The sequence below is a fragment of the Ranitomeya imitator genome, chromosome 2, assembly GCF_032444005.1.
Source record: "Ranitomeya imitator isolate aRanImi1 chromosome 2, aRanImi1.pri, whole genome shotgun sequence".
Lineage (NCBI taxonomy): Eukaryota > Metazoa > Chordata > Amphibia > Anura > Dendrobatidae > Ranitomeya > Ranitomeya imitator.
In genome coordinates this window covers 250,696,829-250,723,310 of record NC_091283.1, presented here as the reverse complement: position 1 = coordinate 250,723,310, position 26,482 = coordinate 250,696,829, and the positions used below count along the sequence as shown (strand labels likewise).

Here is a 26,482-nt window from a genome sequence, read left to right as displayed (position 1 = left end):
TACCACTCTCAACCACAGGAGGGAGCTTGGCCACAGAATTCACAACAGGGGCCCCGAAATTTCTAGTGGCAGCCCTGGTTAGCCACAGTGCCATGGGCTGTAAACTTCTTGATGACACTGCGCACGGTAGACACAGGAACATTCAGGTCTTTGGAGATGGACCAGTAGCCTTGAGGTTGCTCATGCTTCCTCACAATTTGGTTTCTCAAGTCCTCAGACAGTTCTTTGGTCTTCTTTCTTTTCTCCATGCTCAATGTAGTACACACAAGGACACAGGACAGAGGTTGAGTCAACTTTAATCCATGTCAACTCGCTGCAAGTGTGATTTAGGTATTGCCAACACCTGTTAGGTGCCACAGGTAAGTTACAGGTGCTGTTAATTACACAAATTAGAGAAGCATCACATGATTTTTCGAAGGGTGCCAATACTTTTGTCCACCCCCTTTTTTATGTTTGGTGTGAAATTATATCCAATTTGGTTTTAGGACAAATGTTTTTGTGTTTTTTCATTTAAGACAAATTAAATGAAGATAATAATACCAAATAATTTGTGTTTGCAATCATTTTCAGGAAGAAACTGAGTATTATCTGACAGAATTGCAGGGGTGTGAATACTTTTGGCCATGACTGTATGTGCTTTTTTCCAAAGCACTATAATAATAATAATAATAATAAGAAGAAGAAGTTAACCACGTGCGGATTACAATATATGTGCTTTGTTCCAAAGCACTATAAATAGTCTCCTGATGTGTCACCTTTGGGGAGGACGATGAAACCCATAGAAATGAGAGGCTTGGAGAGCGAGTGTGTATACGTCACCTCATCCTATATACTGAACTGTGGGGTACATGTTTTTTCTATTAGTCACCTACTGACTAACCTTCAGGGGGTGATTTATGGGTATAGTTTTACATTTGGAATTAATAAAGTTCAGTTTTATCCTTTTGTCAGCAAACATGAGGAATGACAAGAGACAACCCATTTCAGAAGATTCAATTGTGGTTAAAACTATTCCAACATTATGAACATAAAAAAGGCTTCTCCCCTATGTGACTGCTCTGATGTTTATTAACAGTAGATTTCCAAGTAAAATATTTCCCACATTAAGAAAATGAAAAAGGCTTCTCTCCTGTGTGACTGCTCTGATGTCTAACAAGAAGCACTTTCCATTTAAAACATTTCCCACATTCTGAACAGGAAAAAGGCTTCTCCCCTGTGTGAGTTCTATGGTGACTAACAAGATGCCTTAACTGGTTAAAACATTTCCCACATTCTGAACAGGAAAAAGGCTTCTCCCCTGTGTGAGTTATTTGGTGTCTAACAAGACTCTCTTTGTAGGTAAAACATTTCCCACATTCTGAACAGGAAAAAGGCTTCTCCCCTGTGTGAGTTCTATAGTGATTAACAAGACTCCTTTTTTCGGTAAAACATTTCCCACATTCTGGACATGAAAAAGGCTTCTCCCCTGTGTGACTACTCTGATGGCTAACAAGAAGCGCTTTCCGGTTAAAATATTTCCCACATTCTGAACAGGAAAAAGGCTTCTTGCCTGTGTGAGTTCTATGGTGTGTAACAAGATGCCCTTTCTGGTTAAAACATTTTCCACATTCTGAACAGGAAAAAGGCTTCTCCCCTGTGTGAGTTATTTGGTGTCTAAACAGATTCTCTTTGAGGGTAAAACATTTCCCACATTCGGAACAGGAAAAAGGCTTCTCCCCCGTGTGAGTTCTCTGGTGATTAACCAAACCTGATTTCCAGTTAAAACATTTCCCACATTCTGAACAGGAAAAAGGCTTGTTCCCCGTGTGAGCTCTATGATGATTAGCTAAATCTGATTTATGGATAAAACATTTCCCACATTCTGAACATGAAAAAGGCTTTTCCCCTGTGTGAGTTCTATGGTGATTAACCAAATATGATTTCTGGTTAAAACATTTCCCACATTCTGAACAGCAAAAAGGCTTCTCTCCTGTGTGAGTTCTATGGTGAGTAACAAGCAGTGATTTACATGCAAAACATTTCCCACATTCTGAACAGGAAAATGACTTCTTTACTTTAGGAGCAGTTTGTTTTTTAATGCCTCTTTTGTGACTTTGATTTTCCTTAGTAGTCAGTAATGAATCAGAAGATGGGACCTGTTTCTTAGGATCAGATGACAGATCTTTGCTGTGAATGGAAGATGATATATCTGGAGTAACAGCAATCACTTCAATTGTATCTTGTAGCATCTCAAGATCTTCAGAATTAAAAATTGAAGATGTCAGCTGTCCCTCTGATCTTCTGGCACAGTCATCTGCTAAGATAAAAAAAAAACAAACAATTATTATTTTTTAATAAAATATGCTCGAGTTTTATATTTTTGAACATTTCTACTCAAACTGTCCATAAAAATAGCAAGCTATGGAAAAACTTTAATTATTCACCAAGACCATGACAGTTCACAGTCTAACAGAAAACAGTGTTGGATGAACCAGTATTGCGTGGTGTTAAACTGTTTGTTCATTCTGCCTCCCAAATATCGAATAAAAAGAAACCAATCAATGTTATGTAGGCGAAAATAATACCAATTCTCATCTCACAAAAACAAGTCCCCAATCAGGTCCATCATCTGTCAATGGAAAAACAGAGGTTCCCACACTATTAGTGGCTCAAAGGCTGTTGAAAAGCAACAGCATTTCAATAAACCAATCCAGAAAAATCCGCTTTCACTTCTGAGTCTTGCAGTGTGCTCAAACAACATTTAGGACCCCTGTATTTAGCAATATTATAGTGAGAAGAATCCACTTAATTTGCGGTGTGTGTCTCCTGGAGCACAATCTGGGCACTATGTCTGGGTAATAAAATGGCAGATGTGTAATTTTCACTCTCCAACTTCGTGCTAATTTCCAGAAAGTGGCTGTGGAGTCAAAATATTCATTCCTCCTACACATGTGGTCAAAATTGTTGGTACCCCTCGTTTAATGACAGAAAAACCCACAATGGTCACAGAAATAACTTGAATCTGACAAAAATAATAATAAATCAAAAATCTATGAAAATGAACAAATGAAAGTCTGACATTGCTTATCAACCATGCTTCCACAGAATTTTTTTAAAAACCTCATGAAATAGGCCTGGATAGAAATGATGGTACCCTTAACTCAAGCGCTTAGTGACCGCCAACTGTAGATAAACATCGGCGCTTTGTGCAGCGCCGACGTTTGTCAACGGTCAGTGGTTTTGTGCTCATCGGGACCCTCATGTACCTTATAACGATGGGATTCCGGAGCACAATGCTTCCTGTGACCCCCGACCTCATCGAGACCTGATTGGTTCAGGTCCTGATGACATCAGCGTCACACCAGCCAATGAGACCAATCACTAGGAAAGTTGGTTGTAGCAACGAACTCTCTCGGGCGATCTGCCTCAAAGAAAAAGCTGTTTCTCCTCAGATCTCCTGTCAGTGAGAGATTAGAGGAGAACCAGTGTTACAACTGCTGCTGGTTTTGCTATACAGTAAAAAAAAAACAGATAAGGGAGGTTAGGGTTAGTGCTATAGTTAAGGTTAGTGTTAGTCTAAAGTTAGGGTTACTGTTCGGCTAAATTTAGGGTTAGGGTTTATTCTAAAGTTAGGGTTAGGCTAAAGAATTAGGCTTTTCTCAATTGTCTCCCCAATAATTTGGTCATGTTACATCAGAGTTTTCTATTTCTGGAAATAATAAAAAATGAATAAAATGGCCCGTCTTTATTATAGTGGAGAGGAGGCTTATGCACATTTATGTTCTGACAGCGAAGAAAGTGCAGTGTCAGATGGCGATGTGGATTTCGAGGGCTTTAGTAGCAGGGACAGTGATAGCTCAGAAATGAGCAGTGATTCTGGTCCATCCTCACACACAAGGACCAGTACAACAAGAAGGACAAATAGTGCTTCTGGAGAAATGTCTCCAACTCAGGGAACAATGCCCAGTACTAGCGCTGTCCCTAATGCTCGTGAGTTGGTGCACACCAATGTCCAAGGGGCTTTGCCTCTTGATGTAGCATTTCCCAGATGGGAGGCTTCGGATTCGGCTACTCCATTCATCCCTAATTTTAATGTCATTCCTAGTATAAATGTGGAGGTGGAACATTTTGGACCAATTAATTTTTTTTATTTGTTTATGACAAATAGCTTGCTAGAGCATAGTGTCCTACAAACAAATTTATGTGTGTCCCAATTCATCAGCCAGAATCCATGATCCTATCATTCTAGGTAAAATTTATGGGCAGCAACTAGGGTTGAGCGAAACGGGTCGTTCATTTTCAAAAGTCGCCCACATTTGGCAAAGTCGGGTTTCATGAAACCCGATCCGACCCCTGTGTGGGGTCGGCCATGCGGTACGCGACTTTCGCGCCAAAGTCGCGTTTCAATGACGCGAAAAGCGCCATTTCTCAGCCAATGAAGGTGAACGCAGAGTGTGGGCAGCGTGATGACATAGGTCCTGGTCCCCACCATCTTAGAGAAGGGCATTGCAGTGATTGGCTTGCTGTCTGCGGCAACACAGGGGCTATAAAGGGGCGTTCCCGCCGACCGCCATCTTACTGCAGCTGATCTGAGCTTAGGGAGAGGTTGCTGCCGCTTCGTCAGAAGCAGGGATAGCGTTAGGCAGGGTCCATTAACCACCAAACCGCTTGTGCTGTAGCGATTTCCACTGTCCAACACCACCTTCGGTGTGCAGGGACAGTGGAAGCTACATTTTTTTTTTTTCTCAGCGCTGTAGCTCATTGGGCTGCCCTAGAAGGCTCCCTGATAGCTGCATTGCTGTGTGTACGCCGCTGTGCAAACCAACTGCTTTTTTCAAAGCACAAATCCTGTTGTTCCTTCCGTTCTGCACAGCTATCTTGTTTGTTTGTCCACACTTTTTATTTAATTTTTGCATCAGTCCACTCCTTATTGCTGCCTGCCATACCTGGCTGAGATTACTGCAGGGAGATAGTAATTGTAGGACAGTCCCTGGTTTGTTTTTTTTTTGTGGGAGATTAAGATTGGCATTTCTGCTAGAGTGCCATCCCTGTGTGTGCCATCTCTCACTCAGTGGGCCATAGAAAGGCTATTTATTTTTTTGCTTGATTTGGGTTCTAAAATCTACCTGAAAAAAATCACTACATCAATCAGTGGGAGAAAAATATTGGCCTCTGGGCTTGTGTGCCACTCCTGACTCCTGTGTGTGCCATCTCTCACTCAGTGGGCCATAGAAAGCCTATTTATTTTTTTTTGCTTGATTTGGGTTCTAAAATCTACCTGAAAAAATCACTACATCAATCAGTGGGAGAAAAATATTGGCCTCAGGGCTTGTGTGCCACTCCTGACTCCTGTGTGTGCCATCTCTCACTCAGTGGGCCATAGAAAGCCTATTTATTATTTTGCTTGATTTGGGTTCTAAAATCTACCTGAAAAAAATCACTACATCAATCAGTGGGAGAAAAATATTGGCCTCAGGGCTTGTGTGCCACTCCTGACTCCTGTGTGTGCCATCTCTCACTCAGTGGGCCATAGAAAGCTTTTTTTTTTTTTTTTTTTTTATTTGGTTTCTAAATTGTCCTTGAAAAAATCATTTTATTTTATTTGGTTTCTAAATTCTACCTGAAAAAAATCATTTTATTTTATTCTGTTTCTAAAGTCTCCCTGAAAAAAATAAATAAACAAAACAGTGGGAAATTAATATTGCCCTTTCTGCTTGTGTGCCAGTCTTGACTCCTGGGTGTGCCATCTCTCTCTCTCTCTCAAATTGTGGGCCATAGAAAGCCTATTTATTTTTTTGCTTGATTTGGGTTCCAAAATCTACCTGAAAAAATCACTACATCAATCAGTGGGAGAAAAATATTGGCCTCTGGGCTTGTGTGCCACTCCTGACTCCTGTGTGTGCCATCTCTCACTCAGTGGGGCATAGAAAGCCTTTTTTTTTTTTTTTATTTGGTTTCTAAATTGTCCTTGAAAAAATCATTTTATTTTATTTGGTTTCTAAATTCTGCCTGAAAAAATCATTTTATTTTATTTATAAAGTCTCCCTGAAAAAAAAAAAAAAAAAAAAAAGGGTGGGAGATTAACCCCTTCATGACCATGGGATTTTTCATTTTTCCGTGTTCGTTTTTCGCTCCCCTCCTTCCAAGAGCCATAACTTTTTTATTTTTCCGTCAATTTGGCCATGTGAGGGCTTATTTTTTGCGGGACGAGTTGTACTTTTGAACGACATCATTGGTTTTAGCATGTCGTGTACTAGAAAACGGGAAAAAAATTCCAAGTGCGGTGAAATTGCAAAAAAAGTGCAATCCCACACTTGTTTTTTGTTTGGCTTTTTTGCTAGGTTCACTAAATGCTAAAACTGACCTGCCATTATGATTCTCCAGGTCATTACGAGTTCATAGACACCTAACATGACTAGGTTATTTTTTATCTAAGCGGTGAAAAAAAAATCCAAACTTTGCTAAAAAAAAAAAAAAAAAAAAAAATTGCGCCATTTTCCGATACTCGTAGCGTCTCCATTTTTCGTGATCTGGGGTCGGTTGAGGGCTTATTTTTTGCGTGCCGAGATGACGTTTTCAATGATAGCATTTTGGTGCAGATACGTTCTTTTGATCACCCGTTATTGCATTTTAATGCAATGTCGCGGCGACCTAAAACGTAATTCTGGCGTTTCGAATTTTTTTCTCGCTACGCCGTTTAGCGATCAGGTTAATGCTTTTTTTTAGTTGATAGATCGGGCGATTCTGAGCGCGGCGATACCAAATGTGTGTAGATTTTATTTTTTTTTTTATTGATTTATTTTGATTGGGGCGAAAGGGGGGTGATTTAAACTTTTATATTTTTTTTATTTTTTTCACATTTTTTTTTACTTTTTTTTTTTTTACTTTTGCCATGCTTCAATAGCCTCCATGGGAGGCTAGAAGCAGGCACAGCACGATCGGCTCTGCTACATAGCAGCGATCTGCTGATCGCTGCTATGTAGCAGAATTGTACGTGTGCTGTGAGCGCCGACGGGCGATCAGTAACCATAGAGGTCTCAAGGACCTCTATGGTTACAATGGAGATGCATCGCCGACCCCCGATCATGTGACGGGGGTCGGCGATGACGTCATTTCCGGCCGCCCGGCCGCATGCGGTAGTTAAATGCCACTGTCTGCGATTGACAGCGGCATTTAACTAGTTAATAGGTGCGGGCAGATCGCGATTCTGCCCGCACCTATTGCGGGCACATGTCAGCTGTTCAAAACAGCTGACATGTCCCGGCTTTGATGCGGGCTCACCGCGGAGCCCTGCATCAAAGCAGGGGATCTGACCTCGGACGTACTATCCCGTCCGAGGTCAGAAAGGGGTTAATATTGACATTTGTGCTTGAGTGACAGTCCTGCGTGTGTGGCATCTCTGTGATTTGGTGCCACAGAAAACAGAGTGTGTAACATTGTGCCTGATTTTCCTTGTGGTCTCACCAACCTGTAAAGGGATATTGAAATCATACTGAAGTTATAGGTCACCGTGTAAGTTGTTTGACAGCAACAAATAAAGTTACTTTGGTTAAGTTTTTAAAACAATGAGGAAGTCTGGTGCAAGAGGTCGTGGCCGTGGGCGTTCACTGTCAGCTGGTAATGATGGTAGTGGTAGTGGAGCATCCACCTAAGTCTGGAGCTGTGGAGCCAGGTTCTTCGTCTGGCTACACAAGGCCTCAAACGCTCTCTTTTCTGGGAGTAGGAAAACCGCTTTTAAAGCCAAAGCAGCAACAGCAAGTTTTGGCTTACATTGCAGACTCAGCCTCTAGCTCTTTTGCCTCGTCTTCTGAAACTGGTAAATGTAAAAGCAGTGCGTCGCTTGTGGATGTTCACGGTCAGGGACAAGTCGCTTCCTTGTCCTCTTCAGCAAAAACAACAAGAGAGAAGGATGCAGCAGGCGACACAACGGGTTACTCCATGGAGCTCTTTACACATACCGTCCCTGGCTTAGAAAGTGAAACACTTAACAGGCCATGCCCATTACAAGTAGATTCTGACATGGAGTGCACTGATGCACAGCCACAGCCAGACTACTATGCTGGTCCTTTGACTCAGACCACAACATTGCCCTCTCAGGGTACTGATCCACAATCAGACCCTGATGAGACTATGTTGCCCCGTCACGAACGCTATACCACCGACCGACACGGTGACACAGACGAAGTTGCACACGAGCTAGAAGAGGAGGTAATAGATGACCCAGTTGTTGACCCCGATTGGCAGCCATTGGGGGAACAGGGTGCAGGCGGCAGTAGTTCAGAAGCGGAGGTGGAGGAGAGGCCGCAGCAGGCATCAACATCGCAACAGGTTCCATCTGCCGGGCCCGTATCTGGCCCAAAACGCGTGGCAAAGCCAAAACCTGTTGGAGGCCATCCGGTTAAAGCTCAGTCTGCAATCCCTGAAAAGGGATCCGATGCTAGGAAGAGTGCAGTCTGGCATTTTTTTTAAACAACATCCAATTGATCAGCGCAAAGTCATCTGTCAAAAATGTTCAACTAGCTTAAGCAGAGGTCAGAATCTGAAAAGTCTCAATACAAGTTGCATGCATAGACATTTAACCACCATGCATTTTCAAGCCTGGACTAACTACCAAACGTCCCTTAAGGTTGTAGCACCCTCGGCCAATGAAGCTAGTCAGCAACGCAACATCCCTTCCGTCACTGTAAGGCCACCATTTTCCGCACCACCGGCAGTATCTGTGCAGGTTTCTTTGCCAGCCAAAAGCAGTCAGGGTCAGGGAATCACCAGTTTTGTAGGAGGAAATATTGCATCTAGGGCACCGGCGGAAACAATACCGTCTCCAACCGTCTCTCAGTCTGCCATGTCCACCGGCACACCCGCTAGTTCCACGATCTCCAGCTCTCCAGTCCAGCTCACCCTACATGAGACTCTGGTTAGAAAAAGGAAGTACTTATCCTCGCATCCGCGTACACAGGGTTTTAACGCCCACATAGCTAGACTAATCTCGTTAGAGATGATGCCCTACCGGTTAGTTGAAAGCGAAGCTTTGAAAGCCCTGATGGAGTACGCTGAACCACGCTACGAGCTACCCAGTCGACACTTTTTTTCCAGAAAAGCCATCCCAGCCCTGCACCAGCATGTTAAACAGCGCATCGTCCATGCACTCAGGCAATCTGTGAGTACAAAGGTGCACCTGACTACAGATGCATGGACCAGTAGGCATGGCCAGGGACGTTACGTGTCCATCACGGCACACTGGGTGAATGTGGTGGATGCAGGGTCCACAGGGGACATCAATTTCGGGACAGTTGTGCCTAGCCCACGGTCTAGGAAACAGTTGGCTGTAGGCGTTCGCACCCCCTGCTCCTCCTCCTCCTGCAGAAGCGACAGCTCTTCCACAGACCGCAGTCGGCCAACCACTCCATCGGCAGCTGACACTGTTGCACACCAGTTGTCCCATTATGGGCCAGCTACTGGCAAGCGTCAGCAGGCTGTATTGGCTATGAAGTGTTTGGGCGACAACAGACACACCGCGGAAGTTCTGTCCGAGTTCTTGCAGCAAGAAACGCAGTCGTGGCTGGGCACAGTAGATCTTGAGGCAGGCAAGGTAGTGAGTGATAACGGAAGGAATTTCATGGCTGCCATCTCCCTTTCCCAACTGAAACACATTCCTTGCCTGGCTCACACCTTAAACCTGGTGGTGCAGTGCTTATTGAAAACTTATCCTGGGTTCTCCGACCTGCTCCTCAAAGTGCGTGGACTTTGCTCACATATCCGCCGTTCGCCTGTACACTCCAGCCGTATGCAGACCTATCAGCGGTCTTTGAACCTTCCCCAGCATCGCCTAATCATAGACGTTGCAACAAGGTGGAACTCAACACTGCACATGCTTCAGAGACTGTGCGAACAGAGGCGGGCTGTTATGTATTTGTGGGAGGATACACATACACGGGCAGGCAGTAGGATGGCATACATGGAGTTGTCAGGTGTGCAGTGGTCGAAGATACAAGACATGTGTCAAGTCCTTCAGTGTTTTGAGGAATGCACACAGCTGGTTAGTGCAGACAACGCCATAATAAGCATGAGCATCCCCCTAATGTGTCTGCTTATGCAAAGTTTGACGCACATAAAGGATCAGGCGTCTGCACCAGAGGAAGAGGAAAGCCTTGATGACAGTCAGCCATTGTCTGGTCAGGGCAGTGTACAGGACGAGTTAGCGGGCGAAGAGGAGGTGGAGGACGAGAAGGATGATGGGGATGAGTATATTTTTAATGAGGAAGCTTTCCCGGGGGCACTGGAAATTGGTTGCGTGGCAAGGCCGGGTTCTGGTTTTTTGAGGGACACAAGTGACGTAGATTTGCCTGAAACTGCCCCTCAACCAATCACAACCGCAGATTTGACAACTGGAACTTTGGCCCACATGGCGGATTATGCCTTACGTATCCTCAAAAGGGACACACGCATTACTAAAATGATGAACGATGACGATTACTGGTTGGCCTGCCTCCTTGATCCACGCTATAAAGGCAAATTGCAAAATATTATGCCACATGAGAACTTGGAACTAATATTAGCAACCAAACAATCAACTCTTGTTGACCGTTTGCTTCAGGCATTCCCAGCACACAGCGCACGTGATCGTTCTCACACGAGCTCCAGGGGGCAGCAGACCAGGAGTGTTACGGGTGCACACATCAGAAGTGGCGTTGGACAGAGGGGTTTTCTGACCAGGTTGTGGAGTGATTTTGCTATGACCGCAGACAGGACAGGTACTGCTGCATCAATTGAAAGTGACAGGAGACAACATTTGTCCAGTATGGTTACTAACTATTTTTCATCCCTTATCGATGTTCTCCCTCAACCGTCATTCCCATTTGATTACTGGGCATCAAAATTAGACACCTGGCCAGAATTGGCAGAATATGCATTGCAGGAGCTTGCTTGCCCCGCAGCTAGTGTCCTATCAGAAAGAGTATTCAGTGCTGTAGGTTCAATATTAACCGAAAAAAGGACTCGTCTGGCTACCCAAAATGTTGATGATCTAACATTCATTAAAATGAACCACAACTGGATTTCGAATTCTTTTGCCCCACCTTGCCCGGCAGACACCTAGCTTTCCTATGAAAAGCTCTTGCCTGTGGACTACTGTGAATTACTTTTCGAATGTCTAATTTGCTGCAGCTGATTGTCCAGCATACGACATGTTTACACCTCCCTAAATGGCCAAACTCCCCACACGGGGCCGTGGTATCGCGACTTGGCGCAAGCACCCGTGACAGTGCTGCTTGTCTGAAGAGGTGGGTGTGCCCGCTTTTGGTCGACGGCACTGCCACTGGGTCCCTCATAGTACAATAAAGTGTCTCTGGCGGTGGTGGTGCGCACCCAACGTCAGACACACTGTTGTAACATGAGGGGCCCTGGGCCTGTACCGCCGGCCACAAGAGAGTTCACCCAACCCCAGGTCAAACATTGCTCTACCACTTCCACAGTTATCTCTCACACTTCCACCAATGTTTAGTCTAGTCGCTGACATCCTTCCATTCCTGCCACTGACAATACCATTGTGTTGACATGTATGATGGTACTTAACATAGTCAGGGGCAGTGTCCTCTATTTACCACAGTAAATACTTTGCGCTAAATTAGTAGGTCTGAAACTACGCAGAGGATCCCACCCCTGAACCTAACGATTGCACCCTTTAGTGTTTTCGTTTTGTTTTAATGCGAGACATTCACATTTATCTATTGTTTTGGACTACTAACTGGCAGACACTCATTACAATCGGCCTCCGCTGACCAGACCACTGCTGCCCGTGTACCCCTGGAACCAATTTTAAATTACCTACAGCCAGCCCATTTTATTATGTTAGGCCTTCGAAGCCTGTCTGCGGCCCGTTCTTTCAACTACTACTACACTGACCTGTCTACTGCTGCCCGTGTACTCCTGGAACCAATTATAAAGTGCCTACAGCCTGTCCAATTTTATTATGTTAGGCCTTCAAAGCCTGTCTGCGGTCCCTCCTTCCACTAGGCCTCCACTGACCTATCTACTGATGCCCGTGTACCCCTGGAACCAATTTTAAATTGCCTACAGCCAGCCCATTTTATTATGTTAGGCCTTCAAAGCCTGTCTGCGGCCCGTTCTTTCAACTACTACTACACTGACCTGTCTACTGCTGCCCGTGTACTCCTGGAACCAATTATAAAGTGCCTACAGCCTGTCCAATTTTATTATGTTAGGCCTTCGAAGCCTGTCTGCGGTCCCTCCTTCCACTAGGCCTCCACTGACCTGTCTCCTGCTGCCCGTGTACCCCTGGAACCAATTTTAAATTGCCTACAGCCAGCCCATTTTATTATGTTAGGCATTCGAAGCCTGTCTGCGGCCCGTTCTTTCTACTACCACTACACTGACCAGTCTACTGCTGCCCGTGTACCCCTGGAACCAATGTTAAAGTGCCTACAGTCCAATATTTTTTTATGTCAGGCCTTCGAAGCCTGTCTGCGGCCCGTTCTTTCTACTACTCCTACACTGACCAGACCACTGCTGCCCGTGTACCCCTGGAACCTATTTTTTATTGCATAGAGCATCCTTTTTTTAATTGTAGGCGTACAAAGTCTGTCTGCAGTCCACTATTGAAATTGTCCTCCACTGCCCAGAGCAATGCTGCCTGTGTACCCCTGTAACCTTTTTTAAGCTGCAGTGAGCCACATTTTTGGTTTAAGGCCTACTACCTGTGTCTGTCTGCGCCACTCAATTCAGCTGTGTTCCTTTGAAAAAAGCTGAGCGTCAATAGTCTTGTTTTCAGCCTCTAGGAATTTTAAAACTGCATTGGGGGTACAACTTTGGTAGGGCCTACTAACGGTGTCTGCCGCCCCAAGGTGTGCCCCAGGTTTCGTCCACATTGCTTCGGTCTTCCGACTCTCGTTTAGTAGTTGTAGAAAACTACACTGCATTAGGCCTACAAATTGGGTATGGGGTGTAGAGAGATGGTGTGTTACACTCCAAGGTGTTCCCCAGGTTTCGTCCACATTGCTTCGGTCTTCCGACTCTCGTTTAGTAGTTGTAGAAAACTACACTGCATTAGGCCTACAAATTGGGTATGGGGTGTAGAGAGATGGTGTGTTCCACTCCAAGGTGTTCCCCAGGTTTCCTCGCCATTGCTTCGATCTTAATGCTCTCGTTTAGTAGTTGTTGGAAACTACACTGCATTAGGCCTACAAATTGGGTATGGGGTGTAGAGAGATGGTATGTTACACTCCAAGGTGTTCCCCAGGTTTCGTCCACATTGCTTCGGTCTTCCGACTCTCGTTTAGTAGTTGTGGAAAACTACACTGCATTAGGCCTACAAATTGGGTATGGGGTGTAGAGAGATGGTGTGTTCCACTCCAAGGTGTTCCCCAGGTTTCCTCGCCATTGCTTCGATCTTAATGCTCTCGTTTAGTAGTTGTTGGAAACTACACTGCATTAGGCCTACAAATTGGGTATGGGGTGTAGAGACGGTGTGTTCCACTCCAAGGTGTTCTCCAGGTTGCCTTTCCTGAGCTTCTATCTTCAGGCTCTCGTTTAGTAGTTGTTGGAAACTACACTGCATTAGGCCTACAAAATGGGTATGGGGTGTAGAGAGATGGTGTGTTACACTCCAAGGTGTTCCCCAGGTTTCGTCCACATTGCTTCGGTCTTCCGACTCTCATTTAGTAGTTGTAGAAAACTACACTGCATTAGGCCTACAAATTGGGTATGGGGTGTAGAGAGATGGTGTGTTACACTCCAAGGTGTTCCACAGGTTTCCTCTCCATTGCTTCGATCTTCTGGCTCTCGTTTAGTAGTTGTTGGAAACTACACTGCATTAGGCCTACAAATTGGGTATGGGGTGTAGAGAGATGGTATGTTACACTCCAAGGTGTTCCCCAGGTTTCGTCCACATTGCTTCGGTCTTCCGACTGTCGTTTAGTAGTTGTGGAAAACTACACTGCATTAGGCCTACAAATTGGGTATGGGGTGTAGAGAGATGGTGTGTTCCACTCCAAGGTGTTCCCCACGTTTCCTCGCCATTGCTTCGATCTTAATGCTCTCGTTTAGTAGTTGTTGGAAACTACACTGCATTAGGCCTACAAATTGGGTATGGGGTGTAGAGACGGTGTGTTCCACTCCAAGGTGTTCTCCAGGTTGCCTTTCCTGAGCTTCTATCTTCAGGCTCTTGTTAAATAGTTGTTAAATGGAACAACTGCATTTGGCCTACTAGTTGGGTTGGGGCCTACTATCGGTGTCTGCCACTCCTTGCTGTTCTCCTCCACTGAACAAAGCTGTGCCGCCTGTTTACTACGGTTGCCAATTTTGAACTGCATTTCGACTACTTACTGATTTGGGCCTACTCTCTGTGTCAGCCTCTCATTCCAGTTGTCCTCCACTGCAATGCCCCCTGGTTAGTCCTGTGTTACCAATTTTGAACTGCATTTAGCCAACTTTATTCTTTGGGCCTATATCTGTGTTTCCTCCTCATCCTGCCCATTGCCCAGCCAGTGATAGATGAGTCTGCTGGTACATTGACCCATAACGCAAAATTCCCCGTGCACGATTGTGACCCTGCTGAAAGTCAGGTTCCTCTTCCCGCATACCATACCACCTTACACGGGGACAAAGAGGAAGGTGCAGATGAAAGTGCAGGTTCCTTCATCAGGTGGGGGGAGGAATACTAGTTGGCGACGTCACTGGCACAGGGCCTCTAATAGTACGCAAAAGTGTTGCTGCCAGTGGGAGGCGCTCCCGCCGTGCAAACACACCGCTGTACTTTGAGGGGCCCTGTGCCAGTGCCAATGCCAACTAGTGGTCCCCCCCTGCTTGCTCAGGATCACAGCACTTGCAAAGTTTAAATACTTACCTCTCCCTGCTCCACTGCCGTGACGTGTTCCAGATTTCCTGGACCCACTAATTTCTTGAACCAGCCCTACCCCCCACAACTTTAGCCAAATGACCCCCAATTTCAAATGCCTTCCAATTATTATAAGGTAAATTACGATTGACAAGCTTCTGTAACAAGAATGGATGTTTTTGCCATTAAAATGGGCAGTGTAGGTGTTTTCCTGGCCTCCACTCACTGCCGACTATGCTCCCCCATTGACTTGCATTGGGTTTCGTGTTTCGGGCGATACCCGACTTTTCGCGATAATTGGCCGATTCCACTCGACTCGACTTCTAAGACAGTCGGGTTTCGCGAAACACGAGTCGACTCTAAAAAGGTCAAGGTCGCTCAACCCTAGCAGCAACTAATGTCCTAGAAATGAACAAATGTTTAGGACTTGCATTCGCTATGTGGCATGTTAAAAAAACGAGCATTCGGTCCTATTGGTCCAACCGCCCTGTTCAAGCCACCCCTATGTTTCCTGCCATTCTTCCTAGGACCCGTTATGAAATGCTCATGAGATTTTGGCATTTTAACGACAAGAGTCAATGCCTGCCCAGAAATGCCCCAGAACATGACAGAATATTCAAAATCAGACCCATCATCAAAGACTTGACAGAAAAGTACTTAAAGCTCTACACCCCAACAGAAAACATTTCCATTTATGAGTCCCTTGTAAAATTCAAAGGAAGACTGCACCTCAAGCAATTTATTCCTAAGAGGGTAAGGTTCGGAATAAAGCTCTATAAAATGTGTGAGAGTTCAACAGGAAACACATCAGCTTTTCGCATTTATGAGGGGAAAGATAGACAACTAAACCCACCAGGATGCCCCACTTATCTGGGAACATCCGGAAAACCATTTGGGTGCTGATAACTCCATTATTACAAAAAGGCTACAATCTGTATGTTGACAAATACTACACCACTATACCCCCATTTAAAAGTTTGTTTGAACATAACATGGGGGCTTGTGGGACCATTCGCAAAAACTGTCAGGGGTTTCCACAATCATTGGTCAGCAAAAAGTTCTGAAAGGGGCAGTCAGGGGCTTTACGCAATGGAGAACTGTGTGCCCTTAAAGGGACACTGTCACCTGAATTTGGAGGGAACAATCTTCAGCCATGGAGGCGGGGTTTTTGGGTGTTTGATTCACCCTTTCCTTACCCGCTGGCTGCATGCTGGCTGCAATATTGGATTGAAGTTCATTCTCTGTCCTCCGTAGTACATGCCTGCACAACACGAGACCTCAGTGAGCCCCTCAGGGATCCAGTGACCAGAGTCTTAATCCCTCTAGTGTAACCAAACATTTTATCAAGTGCATGGCGGTGATCTGATCGCTTTCCAGTTTTTCGGAATGGAAAGAGTCAGAAAGCCCAGAAGGGGCGGAGCTTGGCGACAAAAACTCTTTAGCCAAGAAACCCATTGGATCTTGATGATGGAGACCGCCTGTCCCACCGGTGTAAATAAGCGCAGATAGAATATTGTGTTATTAATATTGTTCACCGACCTCTTGACTGTGTATAATGACAGCAGCAGATTGTTGGGTTCAAGTTTGTATTTTTGTACTGGTAAGAGAGTTTTAATGTTGTGGGTGTGAAGTAACAACCATGTGATGGGGCGTTTCATATAAAAGCCTGACTCACTGGTATAACACTAGGTTATGACTAAGGGGCATATTTGGCCCTGAAACATGTAAACCGGTGTCTGGGACCCCGGCTATTTATGCTATTTATGACATTTTTCTATTGTCGGTTGTCCATGCTTTTAATGAAGATTTTGCAATAAATCTTATTGGACTGCAACCTCTTGGTATCTCATTGAAATTCTAGTTTTTGAGAATTTTGTCCTCGTCAATCCTTTATAATCTGAAGATGTCAGAAGACTCACTGAGCAACATTTTATTGCACTCATTCCAGCAACTGAAACAAGAAAGAGCCCCCAGAGAAGATGTCATGTATGTTCCAAGAGATGAATGAGGCATGATACCCGCTATTATTGCCCACAATGCTCATCACTGCCGGCCTTATGCCTCCATGACTGATTTATAATCTTCCACACAGAACCACGTTTTTACACTGTTTTGATATTCAAGCATTTGGTTTATTTAGTGACAGACACATCTGAGGAGCGGACTTAATTTCCGGGGGCAGGTGGGGGGATGTCTCCAGAGACACAAGCTAGGCACAATATATTGGGCACTAAAATGACAGTTTTGGTCTAAAACTTCCACTACGTGTTTCTGGAAATCATCCATGTAGTGAAAATGGTCACAACATCCATAGATGAATTCCCAGAGGGGTGTCATTTCCAAAATGGGGTCAATTCAGGAGGGATTCTGTTGTTCTGGCACTTAGCGGCTCTCCAAAGTGCCATAACAGATAACAGCAGAATGCCCCCTGAAGTGACGCTATTTTGGAAATGACACCCCTCTAGGAATTCATCTATGGGTGTAGTGACTATTTACCTATCTACCTATTTTCCATTGTAAAATCTAGGGTTAAAACAACATTTTAATGGTAAAAATGTTATTAATTTTCTATGGAACAGCTGTGGTGTCAGTATGCTCACTGCACCACTAGAAGAATTCATTCAGGGAAGTATTCTGTAAAATGCAGTCACTTTTGGGGGCTTATGCTGTTCTGGCACCTCAGGAGCTCTGACACCTCAGGAGCTCTGACAATGTGACATGTCACCCACAAACAATTCCAGCAAAATCTGCTCTCCAATATGGCGCCCTTTCCCTTCCGAGCTCTGCCATGCGCCAAAACAGTGGTTTACCCCCACATATGGGATGTCAGCATACTCAGAAGAAATTGCACAACAACTTTTGGCATCCAGTTTCTGTTATCCTTTGGAAAAAAAAAATAAGGACAAAAAGATAATTTTTTGTGAAAAAATATGATTTTTTTATATTCACAGCTCTACGTAATTAACTTCTGAGAAGGACTTGGGGGTTCAAAGTGCCCATCACACATCTAGATAAGTTCCATGAGGGTCTAGTTCCCAAAATGATATCACTTGTTGGGGGTTTTCACTGTTTAGACACGTCAGGGGCTCTAACAAGGTGACATGTCACCCACAAACAATTCCAGCAAAATCTGCTCTCCAATATGGCGCTCCTTCCCTTCCAAGCTCTGCCATGCGTCCAAACAGTAGTATTCCCCCACATATGGGGTATCAGCGTGCTCAGAAGAAATTGCATAACAAATTGTATGCAGCAATTTCTCCTGTTACCATTATGAAAATGCAAAATATGGACCTAAAATGATTTGTGAAATTTTTTTTTTATCATTTCCACGGCTCTACATTATAAACTTCTGTGAAGCACCTGTGGGTTCAAGATGCTCAATACACATCCAGATAAGTTCCCTAAGGGGTACAGTTTCCAAAATAGTGTCACTTGTGGGAGTTTCCACTGTTTAGGCACATCAGGGGCTCTCCACATGCGACATGGCAAACGCTAATTATTCCAACATATTTTACATTCAAAAGTCAAATGGCGCTCCTTCCCTTCCGAGCTCTGCCGTTCACCCAAACAGTAGATTTCCCCCACATATGGGGTATCGGCATGCTCAGGAGAAATTGCAAAACAAAATGTATCGTTCATTTTCTCCTGTTACCCTTACGAAAGTAAAAAAAATTAGGTCTAAAGGAAAATTTGTAAAAGAAAAGTAAATGTTCATTTTTTCCTTCCACATTCCATTCATTCCTGTGAAGCACTGAAGGGTTAATAAACTTCTCAAGGTGCTCAAAACCACATTCAAGAGGTGCAGTTTTTAGAATGGTGTCACTTTTGGGTGTTTTCTATCATATCGACCCCCCCAAACTCACCTCAAATGTGATGAGGTGGTCCCTAAAAAATGGTTTTGCAAATTTTGTTGTAAAAATGAGAAATTGCTGGTCAAATTTTAACCCTTATAGCTTCCTAACAAAAAAAATGTGTTTCCAATATTGTGCTGATGTAAAGTAGACATGTGGGAATTCTAGACACCCTGTGCCAGATGCAGCAAAGCAGCCCCAGAACATAACAGAGCCTCCTCCATGTTTCACAGTAGGGACAGTGTTCTTTTCTTGATATGCTTCATTTTTCTGTCTGTGAACTTAGAGCTGATGTGCCTTGCCAAAAAGTTTACCGTATATACTCGAGTATAAGCCGACCCAAGTATAAGCCGACCCCCCTAATTTTGCCACAAAAAACTGGGAAAACTTAGTGACTCGAGTATAAGCCTAGGGTGGAAATGCAGCATTTACCGGTGAATTTCAATAATAAAAATAGATCATTATTTCCCCATAGCTGTGCCATATAGTGCTCTGCATTTCCCCATAGCTGTGCAATGTAGTGCTCTGCACTGTTCATTATTGCCCCATATAGTGCTCTGCACCGTTCATTATTTCCCCATAGCTGTGCCATATAGTGCTCTGCACCGTTCATTATTGCCCTATAGCTGTGCCCCATATAGTGCTCTGCGCCGTTCATTATTGCCCTATAGATGTGCCCCATATAGTGCTCTGCACCATTCATTATTGCCCTATAGCTGTGCCCCATATAGTGCTCTGCACCGTTCATTATTGCCCTATACCTGTGCCCCATATAGTGCTCTGCACCGTTCATTATTGCCCTATAGCTGTGCCCCATATAGTGCTCTGCGCCGTTCATTATTGCCCTATAGCTGTGCCCCATATAGTGCTCTGCGCCGTTCATTATTGCCCTATAGCTGTGCCCCAGATAGTGCTCTGCACCGTTCATTATTGCCCTATAGCTATGCCCCATATAGTGCTCTGCACCGTTCATTATTGCCCTATAGCTGTGCCCCATATAGTGCTCTGCACCGTTCATATTTCCCCATAGAAAGCTGTGCCATTGTCGCTGCTGCTGCTGCTGCAGTAAAAAAAAAACAAAAAAACACATACTCACCTCTCTTGCTTGCAGCTCCCGGCGTCCGGTCCCGGCATCTCGTCCCGTCGTCTCTGCACTGACTGATCAGGCAGAGGGCGCCGCGCACACTATATGCGTCATCGCGCCCTCTGACCTGAACAGTCAGAGCGCGGAGACGCCGGGAAGATGGAGCGGCGCCCGGCGGCTGGAACGTGGACAGGTGACTATGCGATACTTACCTGGTCCTGGCGTCCGGCTCCTTCTCCCGCACAGCTGTCTTCGGTGCCGCAGCTTCTTCCTCTATCAGCGGTCACCGTTACCGCTGATTAGAGAAATGAATAGGCGGCTCCACCCCTATGGGAGGTGGAGCCGCCTATTCATTTCTCTAATGAGCGGTCACACGTGACCGCTGATAGAGGAAGAACTGCAGCACCGAAGACCGTGGGACGGCAGGGGGAGCGTCAGGACCGCTGGAAGCAGGTAAGTATGCCTCAGCGCCCTCACCCGCCGACCCTGCCACCCACCTTGACTCGAGTATAAGCCGAGAGGGGCACTTTCAGCCCAAAAATTTGGGCTGAAAATCTCGGCTTATACTCGAGTATATACGGTAATTTTTGTCTCATCTGTCCATAGGACATTCTCCCAGAAGCTTTGTGGCTTGTCAACATATAGTTTGGCAAATTCCAGTCTGGCTTTTTTATAATTCTTTTTTCAACAATGTTGTCCTCCTTGGTCATCTCCCATGAAGTCCACTTTGGCTCATAAAATGACGGATGGTGCGATCTGACACTCATGATCCTTTAGCTTGAAGCTCACATTAAATCTATTTAGAAGTTTTTCTGGCTCTTTTGTTACCATTCGTATTATCAATTTTCCTCCTGCGGCCACGTCCAGGGAGGTTGTCTACAGTCCCATGGATCTTACATTTCTGAATAATATGTGCAGCTGTAGTCACAGGAACATCAAGCTGCTTGGAGATGGTCTTATAACTTTTACCTTTAACATGTTTGTCTATAATGTAAGATTGCTCTCACAAAGTGTATTGGGGGGACACTCGCTTGGCACGGGATTAACGTAGTCAAGCACGATTTTTGAAAACAAAACAGTCCATGCGGTTTATTAAAGGTCATAAACCGGGTTATGCACAGTCCATATTATACATTCCATCGAACACAATAGGCACCAACTGGTGATATTAACTTGCAGCTTTGACTTAAACACTTCTTTTACGGCTTTGTTTCACGGACACTAAACATGCTGGGCCTCTCACTTCGCCCAGTATCATGGGTGTCCGTATGCCGTACACTTCACCAATGTCCATTGAGCACAACAGGCACCAACACACGACCTTACAGGTTTAACTCACGTTTACGGCTTTGTCTCACAGACACTAAACATGCTGGACCTCTCACTTTGCCCAGTTACCATGGGTGTCTGTACGCCGTACACTTCACCAATGTCTCAAGTCACATACAGCGCATATGACACTGGGTCATCGTGGGAGACCACACAGTTCATGGAACATCACAAGCACCAACAGTCTGTAAGGTACCTGATGGGAGCTCCTGCTCCACCTGCTGACTCCTTGCCAGTCCACTCTTCCGGGAAAGCTGCCTCACAGGGATCACCAACTTGCCTGGGCGGCATATCTTAGTCAGTCCAGACCCACCGAAGGATGGTAGCTTCCCCACATGAACCGCACATGTGACCTGTCCAGGTGCTATTCAGGAACTCGTCCAACACCCCAGGCCATCCGCAAGTCCAAAGCCCACCATGTGCTCTTCAGAACTCCTACTCCCAGGAAATTCAACACACCCGGCTCACCAGGTCCAAAGCCCCACCATGTGCTATTCAGAACTCCTACTCCCAGGAAATTCAACACAGGTGGTTCAGTGTGCTATTCAGGGATCCGGTCCTACTCCCAAGACCTCCCAACACACAGGCTCTCCAGGACCCGCACAGGAACCAAACACAGAGAACCATACACAGGGACCCATACACAGGGACATGTGACCCACACCATGGTCACATTATATATCCTTAACCACTCCCCTGGGTGGGAGTGTGGATGTGTGGCTAGTTTGTCCCGCCCATCTCACACAACTAGCCTAGTAAGTCTCCCTGACAGCTACACCACACATATACACACTTGAGGGACTACAGGTCGCAGAACAGCAACATTGCATCAGACTTACTACGCAGACTCCCTCTGCGACACATATCGGCCATTCACAACACAGCCAGTCACTGTTTCACCACGATTATCGCAATAGATATGCCTCCATGCACATCCCAAAGAGCACTCACAGCACCCCCTAGCTGTCACAGGGGTCACTGCATCACAATAATTTTCTTTATAATCTCTTGAGACAACTCTTTCCTTTGCTTCCTCTGGTCCATGTTGAGTGTGATACACACCATGTCACCAAACAGCGCAGTGAGTATCTGTAGCCCTATATACAGGCCACTCACTGATTCCAAGATTGTAGACACCTGCGATGATACTTAGTGGACACACCGCGATTTAACATATCCCTTTTGTCACATTATTTTCAGGGGTCCCATCATTTCTGTCCAGGCCGATTTCATGAGTTTTATTTTTTTTTTTAATTCTGTGGAAGCATGGCTGAAAAGCAATGTCTGACTTTCATTTGTTCATTTTCATAGATTATTTATTTATTACTTTTGTCAGATTCAAGTTATATCTGTGACCATTGTGAGTTTTCTGTCATTAAACGAGGGGTACCAACAATTTTGACCACATATGTATAGATTATATCCCTCAGTTAATAATTTATAAAATGGAATCACTTTATGGGGATTTCGACTCTTCTGGTTTTCTGTCATTTAGTCATATTAGGGCTTCTGCATATGATGTGTCCAATCTCATCTGGGATCTGTTCCTGCTGTCCAGCTGGAGTAATCTGCTCCCTACTTCAGCCAATTGGAAAGTACCACACCCTACTAAAGCTCAAAGCACATGGCCGGAATCTGCCAGAAACAGCGTTGTTCTCCTCTGGTTCAGTCCTCTGTGCTCAGCTTGTGGCTTGTGTATTTGTTTCCTGTTGTGACCGTGGCCCGTTTACTGACTACTCTTGTGTCTTCTGATTCTGTATTCTGTCCTTCCGGTTCTGACCCAGCTACCTGACTATTCTTCTTGCCATCTAATACCACAGAGTAGCAGGTAACACCACGGTCCAAGCCTAGGGGTCCCAGTGTAAGTCCAGATCCATGTAATGGTGTTAAAGGGCGATGAGCAAGGCAATCCTTGGGATATGGAAAGCAGAGAAGATAGTGCCAAGCATGTTCATGGTGGAGATCTTTTGAGCTGCCAGTTGACCATGAACAGTGCTCCCAATACATTGTGTCTGCAAACTATTCCAGCTAGATCTGCATTCAAACAGCTAAATGGCGCTCCTTCCCTTCTGAACACGGCCATGTGCTCAGAGAGTAGTGTACAATCGTATGTAGGGTATTGTGAGAAGCTGGAAAATAATTTGTAAGATCCATTTGTTTTCTATTATCTTTTGTGAATAATTCCAAAGTTATCACCACATAAAGTGACACACGTCAGATAGTAAAAATGGGGCCGGATTAAGAACACAAAACTGGCTGCAGGAAGAGGATAAATCAGAGGATTCTGGACTCTACTGTAATCAAAAACTGACTATAGACAATAACATCTACTGAAATGCTCAAACTGAACAGTCTCCATCAGTAATAACTGAGCAGGTAGTGGTGAAACCTCTCTGGGGGAATTAGAGCACGGGGCTCGGTGACTTCACAATCTAAACTATCGGAAGCTCCAATATTTTCTGTCAGATGAGTTTCAAGAAGAAATATTACACATTTAAAGAGAACTGTGTATAATAGTGCAGAGCGGAGATGTCTTAAAGGGAACCTGTCAGCAGGATTGTGCTCAGTGACTACAGACACTGTCAGGACGGTGCCGTTATACTGATTACACCGATACCTGGTGATGAAATCCGTCTTGTGGTTGTTGTTTAATCTGTGTTTGTAGATTTCATTAATGAGATTCTCGTGCTCTGGAGCGGGGCTGTGGGCGGGGCTTTATGTGGTGCTCTGATTACATATCCATCTGTATTGGCTTATGACAGGTCACTGATCCCTCACTACAGGGGCCGACAGCCCCTCTGCCTTTGGATAGGAGACACTGTGGCATGACGTTGGGACCCGATCGCTGCCATGGAGAGCCAATGTCGTCATGACATCCGCGTCTCCAGACCTAAGAGGCTTGCTGTCATGCGCAGTGATGATCAGGAAGTCTCTCAGATCTGTGTATAGAAGCGATCAGCCTGCACAAAATGATTGTCCTATAGTGGGACACAGTGTAAAACTAAGAATGAATTAAAAAATACCAAGAGCCCGTATATTACTACTCACCTGGGTAGTCATATGTAGGAATCTCCTCTTTACACCACTCATCCCCCCTCACATATGTCTCTGTAGTATTAATATGGGTCAGATCTTCACCCTGAAACAAATATTGTAAAAGTCACCGACAGATGGAGAAGTCCCATCTATGATCAGCTCTAATCCTGCCATCTCCACCGTTCTCATTACACAAGTATAAAACATATAATACTGGTTGATAAAACAAGACTGAGTACAAGACCTTCACCGGCGTCTACACATCATAGGGGAGATCTCCAGACACCTTCTCTCCATCTACCTGATAATCCTGAGGAGCATTGGGATCTTCTTGGTTACAGTCCTGTAGAAGAAGAGGACGGGGACATCTCTCTGGTGTTGTCCTCTTACTGGATAGATCTGGAGGAAACACATACAGGGAGTGAATTCATTCTTTACATACAGATAATTATAGGCCGTGTGTATTTAGTCCTGTCTATTACCTGGAGATGTGAGGGGCTGGGGAACCTCCATCATGACGTCCTTGTACAGATCTCTGTGTCCTTCTAAATACTCCCACTCCTCCATGGAGAAATAGACAGCGACATCCTGACACCTTATAGGAACCTGACACATACAATGATACCGTCATCCCTCGATCCCTTCATAGTGTTACTGTATAATGTCCCAGCATTCCCAGCAGTGTCACCTCTCCAGTCAGCAGCTCAATCATCTTGTAGGCGAGTTCTAGGATCTTCTGGTCATTGATGTCCTCATGGATCAGGAGGTGAGGTGGAGGCCCCGTGATTGAGCTCAGGGGTTTTCCCCATCCCTCAGACACAGGGTCCTGACAGCGATCACTAGAGGTCTTCTTCACCACTGTGTAATCCTGGTAATGGAGAGACACATTAATAAATCTCACTACAGACATTTCCAGAGTCCTCACCTCTCCAGTTCTGTCCATCTGCTATTCCCATAGATAAGAATGATGTAATGTGACGTCATCAGAATCTCTCACCTCTCCAGTAAGCCGGAAGAGGATCTCTAGGGTGAGGTGTAATATCCTCTCCGCCATCTTGTCTCTGTCCATATCCATCTTTGATGGGTAAATCAGGAAAATTTTCATTTGTAGAAGATCTTCACTGAGAGGATCCGATATTGTAGAGACCTGAATGAGAAGATGAGCCGATGTAACATAAGAATCCTGTGTAATAATACAATTACTGGAGATAATAAGGGAAACATATATGAGGAGATTTATTATTTTACAGTATTTAGTTTCCTTCTTTACATCTACTAATAAATCCTATATATTTAGGCCACAGACAACAAGCAGTTTCCTCCTCGGAGTCGGCAGCTGAATACGTTTCTCATAGACTCATCTTCCATAACGCTAATTTTCGTCTCATTTACCGACCCTGGAATCGGCATTAGCAATACTGCAGGAGATATTCATTACACGCGACATGAGAAATAACTACTTCATGATGAGGACGACATCTTCATCTTCTACTGCGGCTCTAGAGACAGATTTGTCCAGAGTCGGTCACTGACTCCATCACCACCGTCCTCTATATGAAGGTTTCCCGTCTTCCCCGCACTGTAATCTTCTGTCACGTTAGATCTCAGCTCTGATTCACACACAGAAGTTTGTTTATCGCCTAGGAAGGGGGTTGTACCCATGGAGCTTCCGAGGCTATTAATACCAGCTCACAATTTTTTACTTAGCCTTTAGTGGCTGTTAAAATGGGGGACCCCCCATTAAAAGTGACGTAGGGTCCCCCTATATTTAATAACCAGCAAAGACTATGCAGACAGCTGCGGATTGATATTAATAGCCTAGGAAGGGGCCATGGATACTGCCCCCCTAGGCTAAAAACAGCAGCTCTCAGCCATCCCGGAAAAAGCACATCTCTAAGATGAACCAATTCTGTCACTTAACCTCTCTCTTCCCACTTACTCTTTAGCGGTGGCAAGTGGGGTTAAGGTTGGGGGGGATTGGTGTCACCTTTGTATTGTCCGGTGACATCAAGCCCCGAGGTTAGTAATGGAGAGGCATCAATAAGAAGCCTCCATTGCTAACCCCATAGTCACATTGTAAGAAAAGATAAGACACCCAGAAAAATGTCCTTTAATTGAAAGAATGACAGACTCCTTTAATAATCTCAATTAAACCATACTTGCGACCTCGCCTAATTCTACCTCGATCTCCTGTAATAAACCAAAATTAATAAAACAACAATATCCCTCACCTCTCCATCGTTCAGCCCCACGCCGTAATACATGTATGGGGGAGAAATAGTTTCCAACCTGGACGGTGCCAAGATGTGACCTTCCAGGCTGAGAACCACTGGTGAATGAGCTGCTGCGAAC

General features: G+C 44.9%; 1 protein-coding gene across 3 annotated transcripts in view; it reads right to left on the bottom strand.

Moving 5' to 3' along the window:
- Positions 1 to 280: 280 nt before the first annotated feature.
- The window catches only part of LOC138662919 (gastrula zinc finger protein XlCGF57.1-like), a 380,865-nt gene continuing 354,663 nt past the window's right edge, over positions 281 to 26,482 (bottom strand). The window contains exons 2-7 of one of the 3 annotated variants that reach the window (XM_069748921.1): positions 25,128 to 25,277; positions 24,819 to 24,998; positions 24,613 to 24,736; positions 24,432 to 24,529; positions 24,143 to 24,233; positions 281 to 2,296 (exon numbers count right to left, since the gene is read on the bottom strand). In XM_069748921.1, coding sequence (XP_069605022.1) covers positions 1,104 to 2,296; positions 24,143 to 24,233; positions 24,432 to 24,529; positions 24,613 to 24,736; positions 24,819 to 24,998; positions 25,128 to 25,277 — 1,836 coding nt within the window. In that variant the 3' untranslated portion in view covers positions 281 to 1,103. The remainder of the gene's footprint in view (positions 2,297 to 24,142; positions 24,234 to 24,431; positions 24,530 to 24,612; positions 24,737 to 24,818; positions 24,999 to 25,127; positions 25,278 to 26,482) is intronic. The other 2 variants (XM_069748922.1, XM_069748920.1) reach the window with 2 other exon arrangements.